The sequence below is a fragment of the Hypomesus transpacificus genome, unplaced genomic scaffold (assembly GCF_021917145.1).
Source record: "Hypomesus transpacificus isolate Combined female unplaced genomic scaffold, fHypTra1 scaffold_134, whole genome shotgun sequence".
Taxonomy (NCBI): domain Eukaryota; kingdom Metazoa; phylum Chordata; class Actinopteri; order Osmeriformes; family Osmeridae; genus Hypomesus; species Hypomesus transpacificus.
Window position 1 is genome coordinate 288,386 of NW_025813710.1, and position 19,553 is coordinate 307,938.

The following is a 19,553-nucleotide window of genomic DNA, read 5'->3' on the forward strand; positions in this document are numbered from 1 at the left end:
GTCTAGTTGTTTGTCTGCAGCATTTAATCAAAGGAATATGGTATATGACAGCAATATTTTTTTATGTAACACACCTTTCTAACATCAGAAGTGGCCGCAGCTTTGCCCCTAATGGTCTAGGACTTCCCCTACCTGCATTGCAAATCAAGAATAGAGCCTTTTCATTTGGCCCAGTGGCAGACTGTCTGAGGTTGTCAAATGTCACCACTCATGGAATGCTTCTTGTCCAATAAAATAGACTTACTTGAATGGAACTAATTGTTGTGCACTTATTTATATTCCAGTTATAAACAAACATCAAGACAAATTGTACATGGACAAAGTTGCTTCCTAATTGCATTCACTCTTATTTCATAGCTTTTGTGATGTCAAAGTAGAATAACTACATATGTGTCTTACATAAACATACATACTAAATGTGTTATCAATTGTAGTCAGTGTAGTTACATGTGGTAATATGTCCATGTCATTGTTGTGTTGGAAATGTATGTGAATGCTGGGTGGTTGACTATTTCTTATTGTATGATCTGTGTGAGATGTAAGCAAGGTAAATATTCTGTGAGGTGTTAAGATAGATAGCAGTTTTAGAATAAACAAATACTTTATTAGCAATGAACAAAATATACAAGTTAGGACAAATGTAAGTGTTAAATGAAGATGAGTAAAATAAGAACGTATATTTAAAAATAGGTGGTTTTTAACCTTTTGTATTATTTTATATTTACATTTAGTCATTTAGCAGACGCTCTTATCCAGAGCGACTTACATTAAGTACAGGGACATTCCCCCCGAGGCAAGTAGGGTGAAGTGCCTTGCCCAAGGACACAATGTCATTTGGCACGGTGGGGAATCGATCCGGCAACCTTCTGATTACTAGCCCGACTCCCTCACCGCTCAGCCATCTGACTACCATTGTATTTTTACAATAAGCAAAGAATTTACTAGAAAGGAACAAAAATACAAAACAAAAATACAAAACAAAAAAAAGTTAAAGGCAAATGTATGAGTAAAATGAAGATAAGTAAAAGAACGTATGTTGAGCAGACTCGTGCTGTTTGAGGTTGTCAAATATCACCAGACATGGACTTCTGCCTAAATTGACATGCACCAACTCAGAGCAATGAGTTTCAACAACCATTAGCACAGTTATTCAATTTGTTGACTCTACTCTTAATGCAAGACTATGTTTAAGTTATTGGCTGAAATTCTTTGTCAGCAACTGTTTATGTAGGAACCCTCCCTCACCAAATTGCTTTGGTCATGCTTTCTTAAAAGTCTAGTCCTTAGTTTAGATGTGCCAAAGAAGATGATAACATGACCAAGCTGTGTTTGGTTGATTCAACTGTATAGTTCTGAAGAAGAAGACCTTCTGTTTATTTTAACAGTAGAATTAGCTGTGGCCAAACTAACCACACAATGCCTACTAGTCTAAAATGGCTACTAGACTAAGGAGTGAAGGTGGGAGCTTGGTACTGTTGGGGCCATGTTCTGTTATGGTTTTTGAGTCAAACAACTTGCTAAATGATTAAATGTCTGTTAAATGTCAAATCCAACTTTAAATGTATAAAAGAGATAATTAAACCTAGAGGTTTAAAAGGCTACGTTTGTTTAAACAAATTACAGATAGGATTTGGGGAAAAAGCTTTAGAAATTAGCCAAGCATACATATTTTAAATATTCACAATGAATCTACTTTTCATCTTACATTGAACTATTTTTCAGATTTGTGTGGGTGCCGTTATAGGTTCTAGAGCTTTTTTTGTTCCTCATGAGAAATAAGGCATATGTAATGAATTTCAGAATTTTGGGACAAATGGGATGCAAATGGCAGCACTATGAAAATGGACAATTGGGGGGTGGCCGTAGCGCCACCTATGGATAATGGTGGGTCATTTGTGGTGTGGTAGTTACTCATGGCCTATACTATCAATGTTTCAGGATTTGGAGAACTTTTTACCATTGCATACAAAATCGGAAATGCAATACCATCAAGATCAACATGGGCCTTTGCTAAAGACCAAGTAATGAGTGGGGGCTTGGTCAGCCCACACTCTCCTGAAATGTTGCGTGTGCGTCTTGCCAAGCCCGCACGTGTGTGAAGGGAAGGCTGAGTGTGTGTGAATGTGGAGCGCGCGCGCTGAGGAGGAGAGGGAGAGAGGATTTGGCAAATAAGCTCTAGAAATTAGCCAAGCATGTATATTTAAAATATTCACTAAAAATCTGCTTTTCATCTTACATTCAACTTTTTTTCAGATTTGAGTACTAAACATTCTCAGGAGTCTTCATATGACCTTGTGATTGAATCAGAGAATCGGTTTTGGACCGATTGATGTGTTAAGCATTATTTTAGCAATAAATTCAATTTGCTTTATATCAATCATTTTTGGAGATATGAAGTTTCCTTTGCACATGGGTAACATGTTGTAGTGTCTTCCTTGTGACATACCAAGTTTGGATTTTGATAGGCTGTACAACAAACAGTTTTGAAAGTCAAAAATCCTTATAATACCTGAGTGATGGTTGCTCTGACGATGATGTGTGCCAATTCTGGGGAAGATTGGACAAAAATTGTAGGAGGAGTATGCTTTCAAAGGTTTTTTATAAAACCGGAAATGGCAGAAAATCTATATAACTGGAAATTGACGTCATAGGGTGCATTGAACTCGTCTTGATTCAGGGAATCCAGTAGTACCTCATTTTTGAAAATCAGTCATACGGTTCAAAAGTTGCGTGTGTAAACACAAGTCCAACTTTGACCCATTGGTGGCCCTAAAGTGGTCTAATGGGAGACATGAAACTTGGTGTAGGTATAGGAGGGTCTGTCCTAAATGAGTTTGCCAAATTTCAAAAAAGTTATCAAGGGTTTTAGGGGCTGCCATTGACTTCCATGGTACAAGAATAATAAAACTAACAATAACAATAGGTTTCCTCCTGACGGAGGAATCCTAAATAATAAGAATACCAACAAAAACTATAGAGGGTACAATTTCGGGGGAAATTGTGGGGTGTGCTTGCTTGCAGGTGGGTCCGTTTTCCCATATAGTGATATTTTCAAGCATTTAGCATAATCATATTGCATAATTCATTAAGAACACCCTTTGAAACAAGAAACCCCCTTGAAACAAGCTACTGTAACACGTTGTCACTGGCAGTATTTCAGATGGAATTGCAATTCAAATAGTAGGCTACCGTCTGTTAACTGAAAATAAGCCCCCCAAAACGTAAATAAGTTCGATATTAATTTAAGGGGACATGGCTAATTCAAAAGCAGTTTGCTAGCGGCAAGCTGTTGTTGCTATCCACACTTCACTGATTCTTTGAAAGCGCCGGAAATTAGAATGTTTCTTTTGTAATGGATAATGCGTAAGTGAAAGCGTCTGCTAAATGAATAAATGTATAGAACGCCGGTCATTATTGGGAAAATAAGCCCCTTCAGGGCGAAACAAAACCCTTTCCCTTCGCGTCAGGGTGCTGTTTGCCCTGTCGGGGTTTATTTTCCCAATAATGACCGGCGTTCTGTACATTATCCCACTTATTACACGGCTACTTGCCAACAAAAATAACTTAACACAGTGTCTCTTTTTACAATGTATTTGTTACCATTCGTATTGTTGAGAAATTATTCGCCAAAGACGTTGAACTCCATAGACTTTGAACATTCTTTAGGCTTCAAATCAGCTGACGTCGCTAAGCAACAGAGTACGCTGGGGTTGAAAAGTTACCGGACTACTTGCAGAGTGCTACGAAAGACGTGAATCTGAGGCAAAAATGCCACTTCCCTTGACAGCTGTCAAATATGCATAGCAACAGTGTTGTGCACGTTCATACCTCTCATGAACTCGTTGTCAGTCAATATGAATCGTTCACGTTCATAGTTCATCATTTAAATTCTGAACGCGTTCATAGTTCAGTCCATTTCATAGTTATAATGTGGAAATTGCAAATTAAAGACTTAACTTGTTTTTTAACACATAGGGTGACCAGACGTCCTCTTTTACCCGGACATGTCCTCTTTTGAAGATCTAAAAAATGCGTCCGGCACGGATTCCAAAAACGTCTGGGATTTCGTCTCGTTGGCTGTTTGTGTTTCTTTGGGTCTTTTTAGTTTAGACAAGTGTATCTCACATTTACATCTAGTCATTTAGCAGACACTCTTATCCAGAGCGACTTACAGTAAGTACAGGGACATTCCCCCGAGGCAAGTAGGGTGAAGTGTCTTGCCCTTGGACACAACTTCATTTGGCGTGGCCAGGATTCGAACTGGCGACCTTCAGATTACTAGCCCGATTCCCTAACCGCTCAGCCACCTGACTCCTGATCTCCCTTCCGTTCCACCTTCTTGCGCGAGCAAGAAGTGTTGCCAGATGCACGATCATTATCCTGAGCCTTTGGTAGCTACGCTACTTCGGCATTTCCAATCTGGCAACCCTGAGCACCTTACCGCCTCCACTAGTAGGGAGGACAATAGAACGCGTCATTTTTGGCCTAGGCTAACCAACTGTCAAATACTGTGGAACGCCGGTAGCAAACGCATTAAATCGAATGCTAAGTTAGCCTGAATGTAGCTAAGAACGCCACTGAGAATTCTGGCACCGGAATTTTAAGGTCCACGTCCTTTTCTTAGCTCTATAACTAGCGACTACTATCGAGATATTAAAAACAAACATGCCAGTTAACATGTAGACACTTACCCCTTAATGCTATCAAATGTTGGTTGCAATACATATTGAGGAAGTGTGTGAAAATAATGTTTATAGTTTTTGCTGCTTTGGCTACCTTTCATAGAAGGTCGGCACCACCGGGAGACATATCTTAAATGAAAGAGTAGGTTGTTTTCTTCAAAATAAGGTATATTTAGTCAATTTTAAAACATATACATTTTGAGAAAAATCAAGTTGAAGACATGTTGCTGAAAATCCCATAGGAATGCATTGAAATCTGAACGTTCTATTGAGAAAAAGGTTGTTTTTTCCCTTGTAACTTTTTCCCACATGTCGGCACCACCCTGATACTTCCTGGAAAGCAAGGTTACGTAGAAAGACGTCATCAGTCAAATTTTAAAGAAAATCGAAAGACATACATTTTGTGTTTTGGCTCCCTGAATGAGTCTTTCAGAAACCTGTGACGTCAGACGTTTTGAGCCTCTGTAACTCCCGCGCTTGACCCATGCTAGGCCGCTTCCAATGCTCACATCAATTGATTGACATCATTTGTGTCCTACTAGCCTTATTATATATACCCGTATGTGGAAGCAAGTATCGGTCATGGTTACTGGTTTGAAAGATAAATATTTTTGACACTTTACATGCATCTTTTCAGTGTGCAGAACAAAAAACAAACATTGATGATATAAAAACCACTCTCTTGGTGACTTAAAAAAAAAGAAGTTTCTATCGAAATGATTCATGGTCGTGATATGCAAATGTTGTTGTCACGTAGCACCAATCGGAACCAATCATTACCTTTTTGTCTGTCAGGAAATGCAAATCTATTTTTAAAAAAAGCGCGAATATTCTTTTTTTCCAGCAATCAATTTTGCAAGACAGGAAATTCTATGGCAGATAAAAAGACAAGAACTACTGAAATTGCATTCACAGGTGAGGGGGAGCAACACATGGCCACTTGCAAAAGTTTTGGTATGATTTTAGATCCAAATAGTCTTAGGGTTTGTGGTAAATTACTATTAGAAACATTAACAAATGGGATCATGATCGACATTATCACGCTTTGTCACACATTAGTATTTCAAATGCCAGCGCACCTTGTAACGTTTAATATAATTAAAAATGACTTTAAACTCCACAAGCATTGAAAAGATGTAACTTTACCGGACAAAATGACCAATTTAAATGACCAAATACTGTAGGCCTACTGGCAGGGCCGCCCATAGAAATGGCTGGACCCTTGAAAAGGTCCAGTGAATGAGCCCCCCCTAATAGGTCTTTAGGCTACTTATATTAACGCATGTACGTGTGTGCTCTCTCTCTCTACATTAAACATATGTAAACAGAGAGATACTTACTCAGCGATGGGTGCTACATTATAGAAAAACAAATACATCTTTATACATAAAACTTAAACATAAAGTTTAATAAATATAACTGAGAGGCCTTAACAACTTGTGTGGTGCCGGGCCAGACACACACATAAAAATAAGAATTTGACATACTGAGATCTGCTACACTCACACCACATTTTCTAGTATAAAATGCAATTTACCTGCCTTCATCTTTGCCTATTATACAGCTATCTTCCTTTTCTTTCTGGATGCAAAGTCTTTTATAATGTATTTAAAGTCAATTTGTTTAGCCATTTCACACTCAATGGCAAGTATTGTGATTGAGCCTCTCCTGGCTCATTGTGGAGCGCAAGACTTTGAGTTTACTTAAGGACCTTTCTCCTCCTGCCACAGTTAATTGGTTAAGGTAAAGTGCAGAATATCCTCAGAGCAATGAGCAATGCAAAACATGCGCTTTCTCAGTGTCAGCTTTGCCCAAACTAGCTTCCTCTTGGTTAGCATCGTGGCTACTGCTGCTCGTCTCTGCCATAGATATATCGATGGTTTCTGCAGCCTGGCTGGGAGCATCTTTCGAAGTTGACTGGAGAGCAAGCAACAACAACCATTATCTAGTGGCTAACTTGGTCTAGCGTTATGTTGTGTAGTCTGTCCTGTACCCTGACTCTGTTTAATAATCAACACTTGGTCCAACCCTGCGTTCGCACCACTCGTTGACTTCACCGGTTAAGTCAACAATACAATGTTTATGTTTGCTTTTTTAAGTAGGCCCTAATCGTGAGTATTTCAGTTCAAAATAAAATTGGTTATAATTTCTTAAAATATTTAGGGACGAACATGATTATTGCTGGCATCGCGGCTGGGCCCTACCACGGCAGGGCCCCAGAAAGTTTTCCCATATATGGGCAGCCCTGCCTACTGAACATGTATTAGCAATGAATGATAGGTGTAGAACGCTTGTTATAAGCTTAGCGAGTGGCAGGCAGACAGCAGGCAGTTTATGAAGGGTCACTCTGTTTGAGGATGTAGACATCCACAGAGGACCCATCTTAGATAAGTTGTTGGAGTCAACGTCAGAAGAGTTTGATGCTATGACTCAACAAGTTCTAGAACTTGTATTTGCTAGTTTAGTGAAAGTTTGCTGTAGGTTGGTAGCGGACCACTTGGAACAAGGACGGTATGATGATGTGTCTGAAGATCAGTATCATGTCCTCAGATCAGTGCCCAAAACAAATGTTTCAAGCGAGAGGGATTTTGTGATATTTGATTATTTGATTAGATCAAAGTTCAGGGCAAGTAAAATAGCATTAGAGGGTATGGTCATGTTTAAGAATAATAGGTCCTGGGAATGGTTGTCAGGGTTAGATCCAGATAGAAAAGCTAAAGTTCTCGCCTCAGCTCGGACATCTGTGAAAGGATTTATAAATAGGTTTGTAGTCTTGCAATGGGTATGTAATATTCAGACTGTATTGGGTAAGTAGTCATTTGTTTGGTTTTAGCATTGTGTTGTCTGATCAAGTGGGCCTATGCGGCACTGACAGACTTAGCTTTGCAGTGTGTCATTTAGCTATTGGTATGTAATATTCAGGCTTTGTGGTAGCTTGAGGATATTCATGATGGACCATTTTGTGATATGAGACAGGGGGCCCCAGTAGGGGGTGACTCCCTGTTAAGCCAAATGGTCTGCCATAATATCTGATAGCTGCATTGGGTAAGGACTAGTAGTATTTGTTTGGTTTTAGCATTTGGTTGTCTGATCAAGTGGGCCTGTGCGGCACGGACAGACTTAGCTTTGCAATATTAAAACGGAGTATGTCTATAAAAGTAGATACAGGTAGGATTAAAAGTAAAACTGTTTGGTGATATGAGACAGGGGGCCCTGTAATGGGGTGACTCCCTGTTAAGCCAAACTGTCTAGCTAGTATAGAAGTAATAGATACAAGTTGCTCCCCTGAACCTTCACCATGGATGCAGAGGTGCCCAATTGTCCTCTGAGAGCTATCAACCTGTAGGTTTTTTTCACAGGCAATGACTACATTTTGGACCATAAGTTTCATATCCCTATAAATAAAGTATATTATTCATAATACAATTAGTGTATACTTTTTTCCATCATAAACAAACAGACGTGTTCAAATCAAGGTATTTGAAAATAATGGGCAATGTCACAACAAGCACACACAAAAACCCTGTTCAATGTTAAATACACCCCCAAGTGGCCCAATTTACATTACAGCAGTAATGCTAAACGTGACAAACATTTGCATATTCGTGGTCTCGATTTAACATAATTATTTATAGCGAAGTACTGGACACACCATTAGCTCGCAATGTACAAAGAATGTAAGTCTGGATAAGAGCAGAGAATCTGATAATAGTATCTGCTAAATGACAAATGCAAGTCATATTTCCCGCACTGGCTAGAAGCAGAGCTCTGTGACGTAGAACAATGGCGTTCTTAAAGGGAAGCTTACAGCTTCTCGGTGCCACAAAACTCGAGGCTTAAAGCGGTGGAACGTTTCAAAAAATTACCTAAAATCACGACTAAAAACTGGATTTGTGAGAAAACTAATAGAGGTAACTGAAATCTGACTTCGGATAAGTTTAAGTTACGTTAGGTTACATACGGAATTGAAAGAAAAACGGAGCAAAACTGATAGGAAATTTTTGGTCTGTCCTCCCTACCACTAGTTGCATTGTTTACAACAGCACGACATCTGCAGCCATGCCGAAACGTAAATGTGTCTTTATTTTCTTATTTTAATATGTGGCTATATAAATAATGTATTATTTGTTATATTTATTGCTTTAATATATGGACAAGCCACATAAACAACCACTGAAAGCCACAGAAGCACTTCCGAAACGGAACCTAGCCAGCTTTAGTTGGCTTCCGTTACCTAGCAACCTAGCGTTGCTTGTTTGGTCTACATGTGTGTGCAATGAATCATGGGTAACGTAGTGCGAAGTCGAGTTAGTAAGTTTAGGTCAGTCTACATAGCAAACATTTTACGGGCACTGAGCAACTACATGGTGCAAGCATTCGTTTTAGACAGCGTCAGTCCTTAAGACAGGGGTGTCGAACTCCGGTCCTCGAGGGCCGCTGTCCTGCATGTTTTAGATGTTTCCCTGCTCCAACACACCTGATTCAATTAAAAGGGTTGTTATAACGACCATTCATTCGAATCAGGTGAGCTGGATCAGGGAAACATCTAAAACATGCAGGACAGCGGCCCTCGAGGACCGGAGCTCGACACCCCTGCCTTAAGAGAAGGAAAACATTCCGTAACGTTTTAGCTAGACCTCCGATAATATGAACGTGTTCACCGTTCAATTAATTATTTGTCATTAAGTTTCGTTCAGTTCATCGTTCTCATAAAAATGAACTTGTTCAATGAACGCGTCCATACACAACACCGCATAGCAACGGTCAAATATGCGAAAATTGTTCATCGCAGAGCATTGGGAAGCCTCATTCAAGTGAATGGAGCATTCTACAGTATTAAGAACAGCCGTGTAATAAGACATGATACAGTTTAGCCATAGCTGTGGCATTGAAGACAGTAGTAGCCTACACTGCCAGCGGGCGAGCCGAGTCTGTGACTCAGAGGCTAACGTCAAAACAAGACGCGGTCTCAATCAAATTCCAAGTTTTACACAAATAACAAAAATAGGCTGACCCGCTGGCTGTCTTCACAATCGCCATATCTTTAAAGCTCTGCTGTCCATTTGGATGTAGAATTGACCCTGGTACGAAATTAAGAAAATACTCATCAGACGCAGATCGACAACACTGTTGAGAACGATGACGTTGATGTCGTGCGTTAGTTTGTGTTGTAGTTCTGTAATGACGGCGGAGGAAGATGCGAGCAAAGCCATTCGGTCCGTTGTGGCAACTCTGACGAATATTTATAAACTAAAGCCGGAGCAAGAAGAAGTTTTGCTGAGTTTTGTTGGTGGCCATAATGTTGTGGCACTCCTACCCACGGGGTTCAGGAACAGTTTGATTTTCCAGCTATGGCAGCTAGCTCTGTTACAGGAGTAGTGAAGGAATTGGCTAAGGCAAACGCTAGCGATTGGTTATGGCAGATCAGAGTGGCTTTGGGCAGATCCAATAGTTTTAAACTGCAACAGAGTACCTGCCTACAGGGAAGTCAACGCTTGTCAATGGAGCGAGGCCAGAATCTCTGTACAAATGAAATGTACGAGAGTCTGGTTAGGACCAGGCTACCGTTTCACAGCAGCAGTTACAAATTGTGAGATTTGCATAGGACAGAGGCGTAAATGGACTTTGAGGTTCACTGTATGTCCATTTTACACACCGAACTGTCGTTATTCGAATATGACAAGGTAAAATCGGTTTTGCAATCAATCTCCCCTTTAACACTTGTGTAGCTCTGGATCATGGTACCTCTTTAAAATTAAACATTGAAAGAGGCATTAGACAAGGTTGCAACAGCTCCCCTTTATAATGTATCTTGGTTGTTGAACTTGTGTCAACTGATAAAAAATAATGGTACAGAAGGCATACACATTTTGGACAAACAAATTGTAATACGTCAATTTGCAGATGATTCTACATTATTTCTACATTATAGAAACAGTTTATTCATAGAAGTATTTGAAGGTCAAACCCAGACTCGGCTCCAGAACAAATTAAATGGGGGGGGCATTTTTTTCACAAGGGGGACACGCATTTACAAAGCATGTATGACAGTCAAAATAAGAGCAGACCTGCATATTCTGCAGGGAAGTGTAGCAATCTTGATATTTAATTTATGGCCAATGCCTGTATTTCTTATTTATGCTTTAACAAAATACTTTTTTGAGGGGGCACTCCATTCCATTTGGGGGGGCATTGCCCCCCAATGCCCCCCCTTGGAGCCGACCCTGGTCAAACCCCACATCAACAGTTGGAAAAATGAGCTTAAGCTATAGCCAAGTTCATGAGCCGTTTCCGCTCTACTTCCTGAACTGCTCCCCTATATGCAATCCACTTCCGTTCTGGCGGGCTGGGTTTGTTTTGCTAGCTAGATCCGTTGTGCCGACAAAGCTCTGATATCGCAGTGACAAAGAGGATATAACATTTACAACATGAAGAAAAGTGGTTCGGGAACGACGTGTGCGGTAGTTGGTTGCAAACACTCGAGAAAGCACCTGAACGAGTGGTTAGATAGAGTGCTACGACCAGTTTTAAAACCTAGAATCGCCTCTAGAATCACCTCTAGCCTGTTACTGTTAGGCTATACTACAGTATTGTTTGTAGGCTATTCACATTTTGTTGGTGTTCCTTTGTCCTATTGTTGCAGTGGATTTAACAATTATACATTGATATGTGAATATAATCATTCAAACCTTTCAAAGTGCCAATACACACATCTATATAAACCCGGCATGAGGTGTGTAGCCAACCGGTGCTTGTTTAAAGCAGTCATAACCGGGTTCATAGGAAGAATAGATACGTAGGCACTTCAGGCCACATACATAAGGATAACAATGTACTGCCTGTCTTGTCCTTCTGAAGTTGTTAAATTGAATAGGCTGAACATCAACATGTAACATCAAGTATAGCCTTGAAATTCCAAACGAATTAGCGTTAGCTTTCAATTTTACGTATGCCTCGGTTATTTGTACCGTGTCCTGGCAATAAATAAAAGAACATTATGCTACATGTTTTGCCAGGATAACTGGCAAGACCATTGAATGTTAATGATGTTCCTGTGTGTTAATTCCTTTGACTGGGTACAACAACACGATCAGTCAACCGACTATAACGCTAAATGTTTTTAATGTCAGGTTACAAATTTATTGAACAACTTCTGTCTGATACGTGTGGCATCCTTTAGCCAAATAATTAGCCTACATTTTGCTGAGAGATTGAAGAGCTAGACAACAAATGTTGTAATGAATCACCGACTAAAAGTCATCTTCTGACATTGCCTTTGCTCCATGTTAAAAGCTCCAAAATGATGGACTGGCAAAAGCTTTATAACTATAAATCTACTCTAAATGTACTTAAAAGTATGGCAACGACGTTATCCACAAGTACATGCCACAACGTTGGTGACTTATCCAGTAGTAAATGTCAAACGACAAGTATGTCAAAGTAGTAGAATCGTGATCCCAAGCTATAGACAAATCGCTGTGTTTACACCGGCAGACGCTGTGCAAACCACTTCCGGCGGAAATGAAGTGCATATTTGTAGAGTTATGGCAGCCCCCTAGTATTGGCGCGTAAACTTGTCTATTTGCTACATCTCTTCAATGTATGTTTAAGGAAAACGCCAAAAGACTCTTTTATTTGTTGGACTTACATTCCCTGCTTGACTAAGGACACCCCCAGTATCTTTATTTTCTGTATTCTTATTTTCATTATGTGTAATGTTTTGTGGTATATATTGTTGCTACCTCAAAGCTGTCTATATTTCTTGACAGATCTACAAACACATTGTGCCTTGATTGTTTGTTTCTCTATTGTGCAAAAAAGAAAAAAACTGCGCAACTGAGCACCTTTCATGGAAATGAATGGGGACGCCATCTTGGAAGACAAAATTAGCTTCCTCTAGTAAGATTAAATCTTTGTATTAGACATTCTCTGGTTCACACGCAAACACAAAACTGAGTTTTCAGAAATCTCAACTTGGCCGGAGTTTTTAGAAATGATCGTTTTCCGTGATAAAACCTGTTTTCGTGTAAATGAAAGGGCAAACCGCATGAAAATATATGCGTTTTCCTCCATGTAAACGGGATCTCTCCACAAACGCTAGTTTTGTCATGCACACAATTCAGTTTTTTACTTTTATCAATATAAGCATTTTTTTTATATTGTCATTTTCAAATCTATTTAAATACAAGCGTGATTAAAAAAGAATATCAACAAAGTAAAAATACATTTTAGAAGCTCTCGCTGGTGAGTTGTGCTATTTTTGGAACAGGACTCTGGCGACTATGTGGTCATTGGGGGCGACGTGGTGCCCGCTGGCACCGTGTCGGTGACCCCTGTGCTAGACAGTAGTCCAGGGGTAGCCTATGCGCATGGAAGAGTGAAAATCTGCAACTGTCAGTTGATTAATGGGCACTGCTAAATATTAAAATAAATCGTATTTACAAAAATGCGTAGACCTATTGTTTACTGCTTCCTGTATCGTAACCCGGAAGTCCTGCTGCTGTGAAGAAAATCGGGAGAACACGGTCCACTCGGCTGGTTCTTTCGGATTCCGTTTGCTAAGCTTAGAAAGTTTGAGAGAATGAGAGAGTACATGAGCATGTCCGAAACCTCTGAGGCGGGAAAGGAAATGCCAACAAAAAAACAAAAATTAAGTAGTGACGAAAATAGTAATCCTGATCTTTCCGGGGATGAAAATGTGAGTGAAATGAATTATTACAGTTCTATAGAGTTATTAGGTAATTAAATGGAAACTTTTCTGTTCATTCATCTACCTACTGTCTGTGGCTAGCTAATGCTAGCGAATTGGGAACTTTTGGCACCAAGGGAAAAGCAAACAAACATTTAAATTAATGTGATGGCTAGTATGGTAGCTAACATTGTAGTCCGAATTGGATGACGTACAGTACTGTTTATGAATCCAAAAGTAATTGCCTACTTATGTCTCAAATATCTAGCTCTCGAGCTAGCTAGCTAAACTGCCTCTCTTAGACCTTTGGTACACTCCAGTGTCCACTTTTCAGTGTGAACACATCTAATACACATTATTATCGTGTGAACTGCAGGAAACATTAGTCTATGCTATTCGTTCTAAAAACTTGAGTGCATGATTTGCTCCCTTTGTCCCATCGCGCGTGGTACACGCTGCTGGTTAACAAGGTTAACAGGCGTTAAATGACTGCTACCATTCTTCGTCATGAACGTCAATCTGGAGGAGGGATAACAACAGTAGCATTCTTCTAACGCGTTAATTCAGCCAGCTAGCTACTACAGTTCTAGCTCTGGAAGGAAAAATGAACTAATATTAAATCAGCACCACATCAGTTGTGACAGAACCGCAGGCCATTGAAGCTGAACTGAACAACTACTTGCAGACAGTGAGACAAACCTTCTAGCATGGTGGATTATCCATGGAACATTCTTTCTCTGAGCTGCTCGGCAAAGTGCTACCTTTGCATACCTACCACCAGTTCTACGCAGAGAATGCTTTTCGCACAGGTGGTAACATTGTGACCTGCCATAGGGCAGCTTTTAAAGGAGACATGAAATGCTGTTTTTGGATGCTTTTATATAGGCCTTAGTGGTCCCCTAATACTGTATCTGAAGTCTCTTTCCCGAAATTCAGCCATGGTGCAGAATTATTGCCACTACAAGTAGTCCCACAATGAGTTTTCCTCAGAACGCGCTGTTTAGGTGTCTGTAGCTTTAAATGCTAATGAGGAGGAGAGGGGCGGCAACATGCGCTAATGCTTACAACAGATGTATTGCAATGGCTCGTAGCCCCCGGTGCTGTAAGATGCCTCGAATTTAGCCATTCTCATCTGATCACCCTGGTTTGCAGAGGTGCACACTCATAGTCATTTCAATGAAGAGAAAGGCGGATATCGCGCGCCATAACACCAACAGCAGAACGGTGATCCAAATAACAAAGAAGTGTACAACACTGGCGTTACAGCGTTTGTATTCACACACACACACTTGATGCCATCTACCTTTACATTAGCGACAGTAACTCAGCTGTTAGCTGCAGAGCTAATGTTACAGCCACATTCTAAGGGTAGCAAGCTAGGTAACCATATACAGTAAAGCAACAAAATGATATAGCGTTAGTTAACTTACTTGTCCAAGGTTTGTAGCTTGACCAAGGAGAGTAAGTAATGATCCAGAATTTTATTTCAGCAAGACCAGTTTTGTATTGGCTCAAGTTGAGGAAACAGTAGAGGCTGAAATGTTTGGCGCAGACATACAAAACTTTGTGAAGTTGTGTCGGCGCAATTCCAGCGAAAATCAAATTAAGATACTGGTTGTGCAGAAGCTTGGATGAAGGAACAAAAAAAAAAACCTTTTGTTTTGATTAGTACATCCAAGCACTGAGCAACTATTATGCTTCGTTTGTTTGCTCGCCATGATGTCTCTCCAGGAAAAACCGATATCGCACTCGCCCTTGCACGGTGGTAGCTCAGTTTCTCATGGGCGGGCCAGATGATCTGGGCGGGCAAAGCAGAGGGAGGGGAGGTAACCTTCCTCCTATCTACGTCACTAGGAGGAGATTTTCAAACAGAGCAATTGAGCCTTCATTTTGTCAAAGGCGGAGAAGAACACGCAGGGCTTGGTTTACACTTATCGAAAATTCTAGCCACTGGGGGACCAAAGGCAGGCTAGGAGAACTCATATTAATGTTAAAAAACCTCATAAAATGAAGTTTTCATGTCATGTCTCCTTTAAAGCCCGAGACGGTTGACAGATTACTCTTTCTTGCAAAAAACCCCATGTATTGAAGTTTCCAAGAATGTGGCATATTGACATAATTAGCTGTAGAATAATCATCCTCAACATTTAAGCTTTAATTAAATTTTCTGAAATCAATAGTCAGTATACTCCATCTAAAGGAGTTTTAATTTCTTTGCTTGCTAATTGGCCTACTGCACACGATCTGCTGTGAGCTGTAACCAGTCCACCATTCTATCCAACGTTACATAATTGATTAAACTTCATCTTTACATTCTTAACTTTAATGCAGATTTTAGATTGACGGCTAATATTAACCTATCACTTCTTGTCACTACGCTCCGTCACGTGACAGGAAACTATCTTCCGCGATAGCGAGTTAAATAGCTAGATAACTCGCTAGCTCAATGCTTTAGCCTCAGTGAAGAGATTGATGGAGGACGGACAGAGCCAGAAGACCACATTTAAAACCCTAGCGGCAGGATGTGTAAAGCCCCAGTGGTAGTGTCCTTTCTAAAATAAAATAAATTATAATATATTTGCTGGGTGTTCCTTAATCTCAAGTTGGGAACACCAGTACTACCAATTAAAAAAGTGAATTCCTGCATGTCCATTAACTAATGCACTTCTGAAATCATATTTTTTAGTTTAGTTTTCAGATCTGTAAAACGTTCCTCCTGGTGGATCCTCTACTGTGTCTTTGTGTGTATTTGGGGCACATCATTGGGGGAAATGGATTCGCTGAGCATATATTTTTATTGAAGGTGGAATGGAGTTTGGAATTTAGCTCTAAAAGGCTCAGAGGATTGTCGGAGCAAACCTCTCACAAAGAAAAAATATTGACGAGGTCCAGTGATCCCCTGTCAGCGCCACATGTTTTATAGCAGCCAAGTAATTAATTTTTTTTCCAGCTTCATACAGCTCATGGATTTGTAATTATTGTGCGTCTTTGCGATGCTTTAATGCCTGAGTCCCCTGTTGCCACTCGCAAAACTTTGGTGAACCCCTCATTCTCAACAATATGAATCGGTCTACAGCTTTTTGCAATCCATTTGGCAACTGTGATAGTCAATTTGTCACAGGCGGACTTAGGCCAAATCCCAATTCTGTCTTACCCCTACCCCTTGTCCCTTGAAACTGAGTGTTAAGGGTTAGATAGCCCTATGGTTACAGTTACGTCATCTAGCACGTGTCGATGTCTCCAAAGCAAGTAGTGTTATGCACTGATATCAAATGAAATTCGCTGCTAATGGAGTTTTGTTAAAACTGTAGACATGCATGGAGTCCATTCAAGGCTAGTCAGAAAAATGCGGGACTGTTGTGCAAATCATCAATGTAACAAACCAGCGATCCTTAAAAACGTTGGTTGCAAATATATTTATGTACAGGACTGTAGAGCACAAAACAAGTCTGTCTTAATTTTTAAAGCCATTATTTAAGCCGAAAATATGACATTTATCGGACTCTGGATGATCTGGCCGCCATTGTTGCCGGTTGCGCAGTATTCAAATACCCCTTGCAGGGCTCTAGAGTGCAAGTATTTCACTCGCATTTGCGCCTAAAAATAAGTATGTATGAACTTGAAAAATAATTTAAGAGCACCGTGCGAGAGTGACGGGCTGTTGTCAATACACGGAACAACAGCGCGATGAAGTGAAGCATACCATTGATTTCACATGGAAAGTGACTGATTCGCGACTGCACGATCTGAACATAGCATAATGACGCGCAAGCGACGAATCGCGACCAATGGGCACCAACACGTGATCACTTGGTTCAAGTAGCTTTCAAAAAAACACTGCTGGCAACCTGTTTGAATGGTTTTCAACGGGACAGACTGTAGCAGCTTCTCGATATACTGACATTTTTGGTATATTAACACATAATATCAATTGGTTACTGGTGTGTTGTATTATGTTTGTCTGATACTTTATTAACATTTATGTATTACATTAACTTATAACACTAGGCAGCAATATTGTGAAGCAAAACTAGAAATGGCTATGCTAGCTACCATACTGTAGCTCACACCAGCTCAATTTAAGACAAGAAAGGAGTTTGGTAAATAAAACAGAATATACAAGGCAACCAATTGCATTCAATAAAACATTTTATGATGCAATATGTCCAGTGAGAGGGCCAAGTTTGTTTTCAGTGAGTGGACCTGAAATTCCTGCCGAGCTTCGACAGCTAGCTGGACGATAGGGGGGACCCCTTAATCTGCAATTCATTGTTGCTAGCTCTAATCAGATGTGCATTTAGAATCTAACAAGCTATATCTTACAATGAACTTTAAGTAAAGCTTGGATGGAGTCAGATGGCTGAGCGGTGAGGGAGTCGGGCTAGTAATCAGAAGGTTACCGGATTGATTCCCCGCCGTGTCAAATGATGTTGTGTCCTTGGGCAAGGCACTTCACCCTACTTGTCTCGGGGGTAATGTCCCTGTATTTACTGTAAGTTGCTCTGGATAAGAGCGTCTGCTAAATGACTAAATGTAAATGTAAAGCTGGCTATATAAAATGTGGGCGTCTACTTAGCTTTGACTACCAAGCCTTTTAATCCGTGGCGTGCTTACATAGTCTACAATGTCCCAGTATTATAAGAAAATATTAACTACATACCACGGTTTTTCCTGGGTCAAAATGGGTCTTCGGTGCTCCCCCCCAAAAAAATATATATGTGTGTGTGTATATATATATATATATATATATATATATATATATATATATTCTTTTTTTTTCTTTTTTCTAATCAATGTATTTATTCCCAAGTGTTTTGCACCCCCCCCCCCCCGCACACACACACACACACATTTTCGTCCTATTTCCCCTAGAGCAATAAAGTTACAAAGTATGTTCTAAATGGCATAAATGCTGCCAATTAAAAATTGACGTAACAACTTATTGTAAATGGTCAGTAGCCTAGCCTATCGATTAAGGTAGGCCACTCTGAAGCATGTACACTGCCTGCTTCATTTTATCTTGATAGGCTAAGCATTCTGTAGCAAATATTAACAATATACCCACTTTTTATTAATTAAAACTACTTCAGCATAATAATGCACCTAAAATACAAACCTGAGAAAGGGCAGCAATCGCTATCAAATCAACAGACGTGCAATTTAGCTAGCAGGGGAAGAATACAAACAACGAAAATCACCAGTTAACTTGATTAAAATTTGCAAGAACTAGAGACTTATACAGTAACGGGCTTAAGAACTGACAACAAAAGTTATACGACTTACAGTTCTCAAGGACGCACAAGCGCAATCTTAACTGCGGTGTGAAGCGCGTGTCCGTGCTATTCTCCGACATGCACTCGTGCTTTACACCTGACATGTTTGATCCGTTTCAATCGGACCATGGTCCGTTTTCTCAAGTCTGGTTCGTTTGGATAGGTGAGAACACGCATTCGAACTCTGGTACGGACCAAACAACCGGACCATGGTCCCCCTAAAAAGACGGGACTCGGTCCGGTTCCAAGTGAACCATGATTCGGTTCGCTTTAGGTGTGAACGTAATCGGACATATTACTGACCTATTCCTGGAAGCAAACCAAAATGTAGTGCATTGTGGGTTGAAAAAGGATGTCGACATTTGACAGAGACAGCCGTGCCACTCATTAGCAGCAAAGTTAGTTGAGGGAAAACGTGGGGAACTGATAAAGTGAAAGCTCTTCAAATATGGGCTGATGATCATATTGCAGAGATACTTGTGGAGACACATAAGAATAGCAAGGTATTTAAATTATTAAGTGATATAGGCCTACTGAAATAAAGGGTTATTTTTGCACTGTGGACTAATGTCGTTTGAAAGTTAAAAAACGTAGGCAGCAATACATAAAAATGTGTGATATTCTATGGAAAAGTGGTAGCTCGGCGGACGAAAACTAATAATTCCCATGGTTTGATGACCTGGATATCATCTTGAGTAAAACACCAACGAGCAACCCAAAAAACGTGGTCATAACAATATGCTGCTGTTGCTCCATTGTTGTTTCGTGGCAAGGAAGTGATTTTCCCTAAATCATTTTCTGTCCAAAAGATTAACAACCTGTGTGACCGCGTGTCATTGTATTTTTACAAACGTTGGTTCGCTTAAAACAGGACCGTGTGAACACTAACCGGACTCAATGATAAATGCA

The 19,553-nt window shown here is 40.1% G+C and overlaps 2 protein-coding genes across 2 annotated transcripts in view; one reads left to right on the plus strand and one right to left on the minus strand.

The window, feature by feature from the left end:
• Positions 1 to 19,553, minus strand: part of LOC124488380 — a 232,287-nt gene that overhangs the window by 29,664 nt on the left and 183,070 nt on the right. The window lies entirely within an intron of this gene.
• eed (embryonic ectoderm development) overlaps positions 13,153 to 19,553 on the plus strand; it is an 86,521-nt gene continuing 80,120 nt past the window's right edge. The window contains exon 1 of the mRNA XM_047051046.1: positions 13,153 to 13,380. Within this exon, the coding sequence (XP_046907002.1) occupies positions 13,264 to 13,380 (117 nt within the window). The 5' untranslated portion in view covers positions 13,153 to 13,263. The remainder of the gene's footprint in view (positions 13,381 to 19,553) is intronic.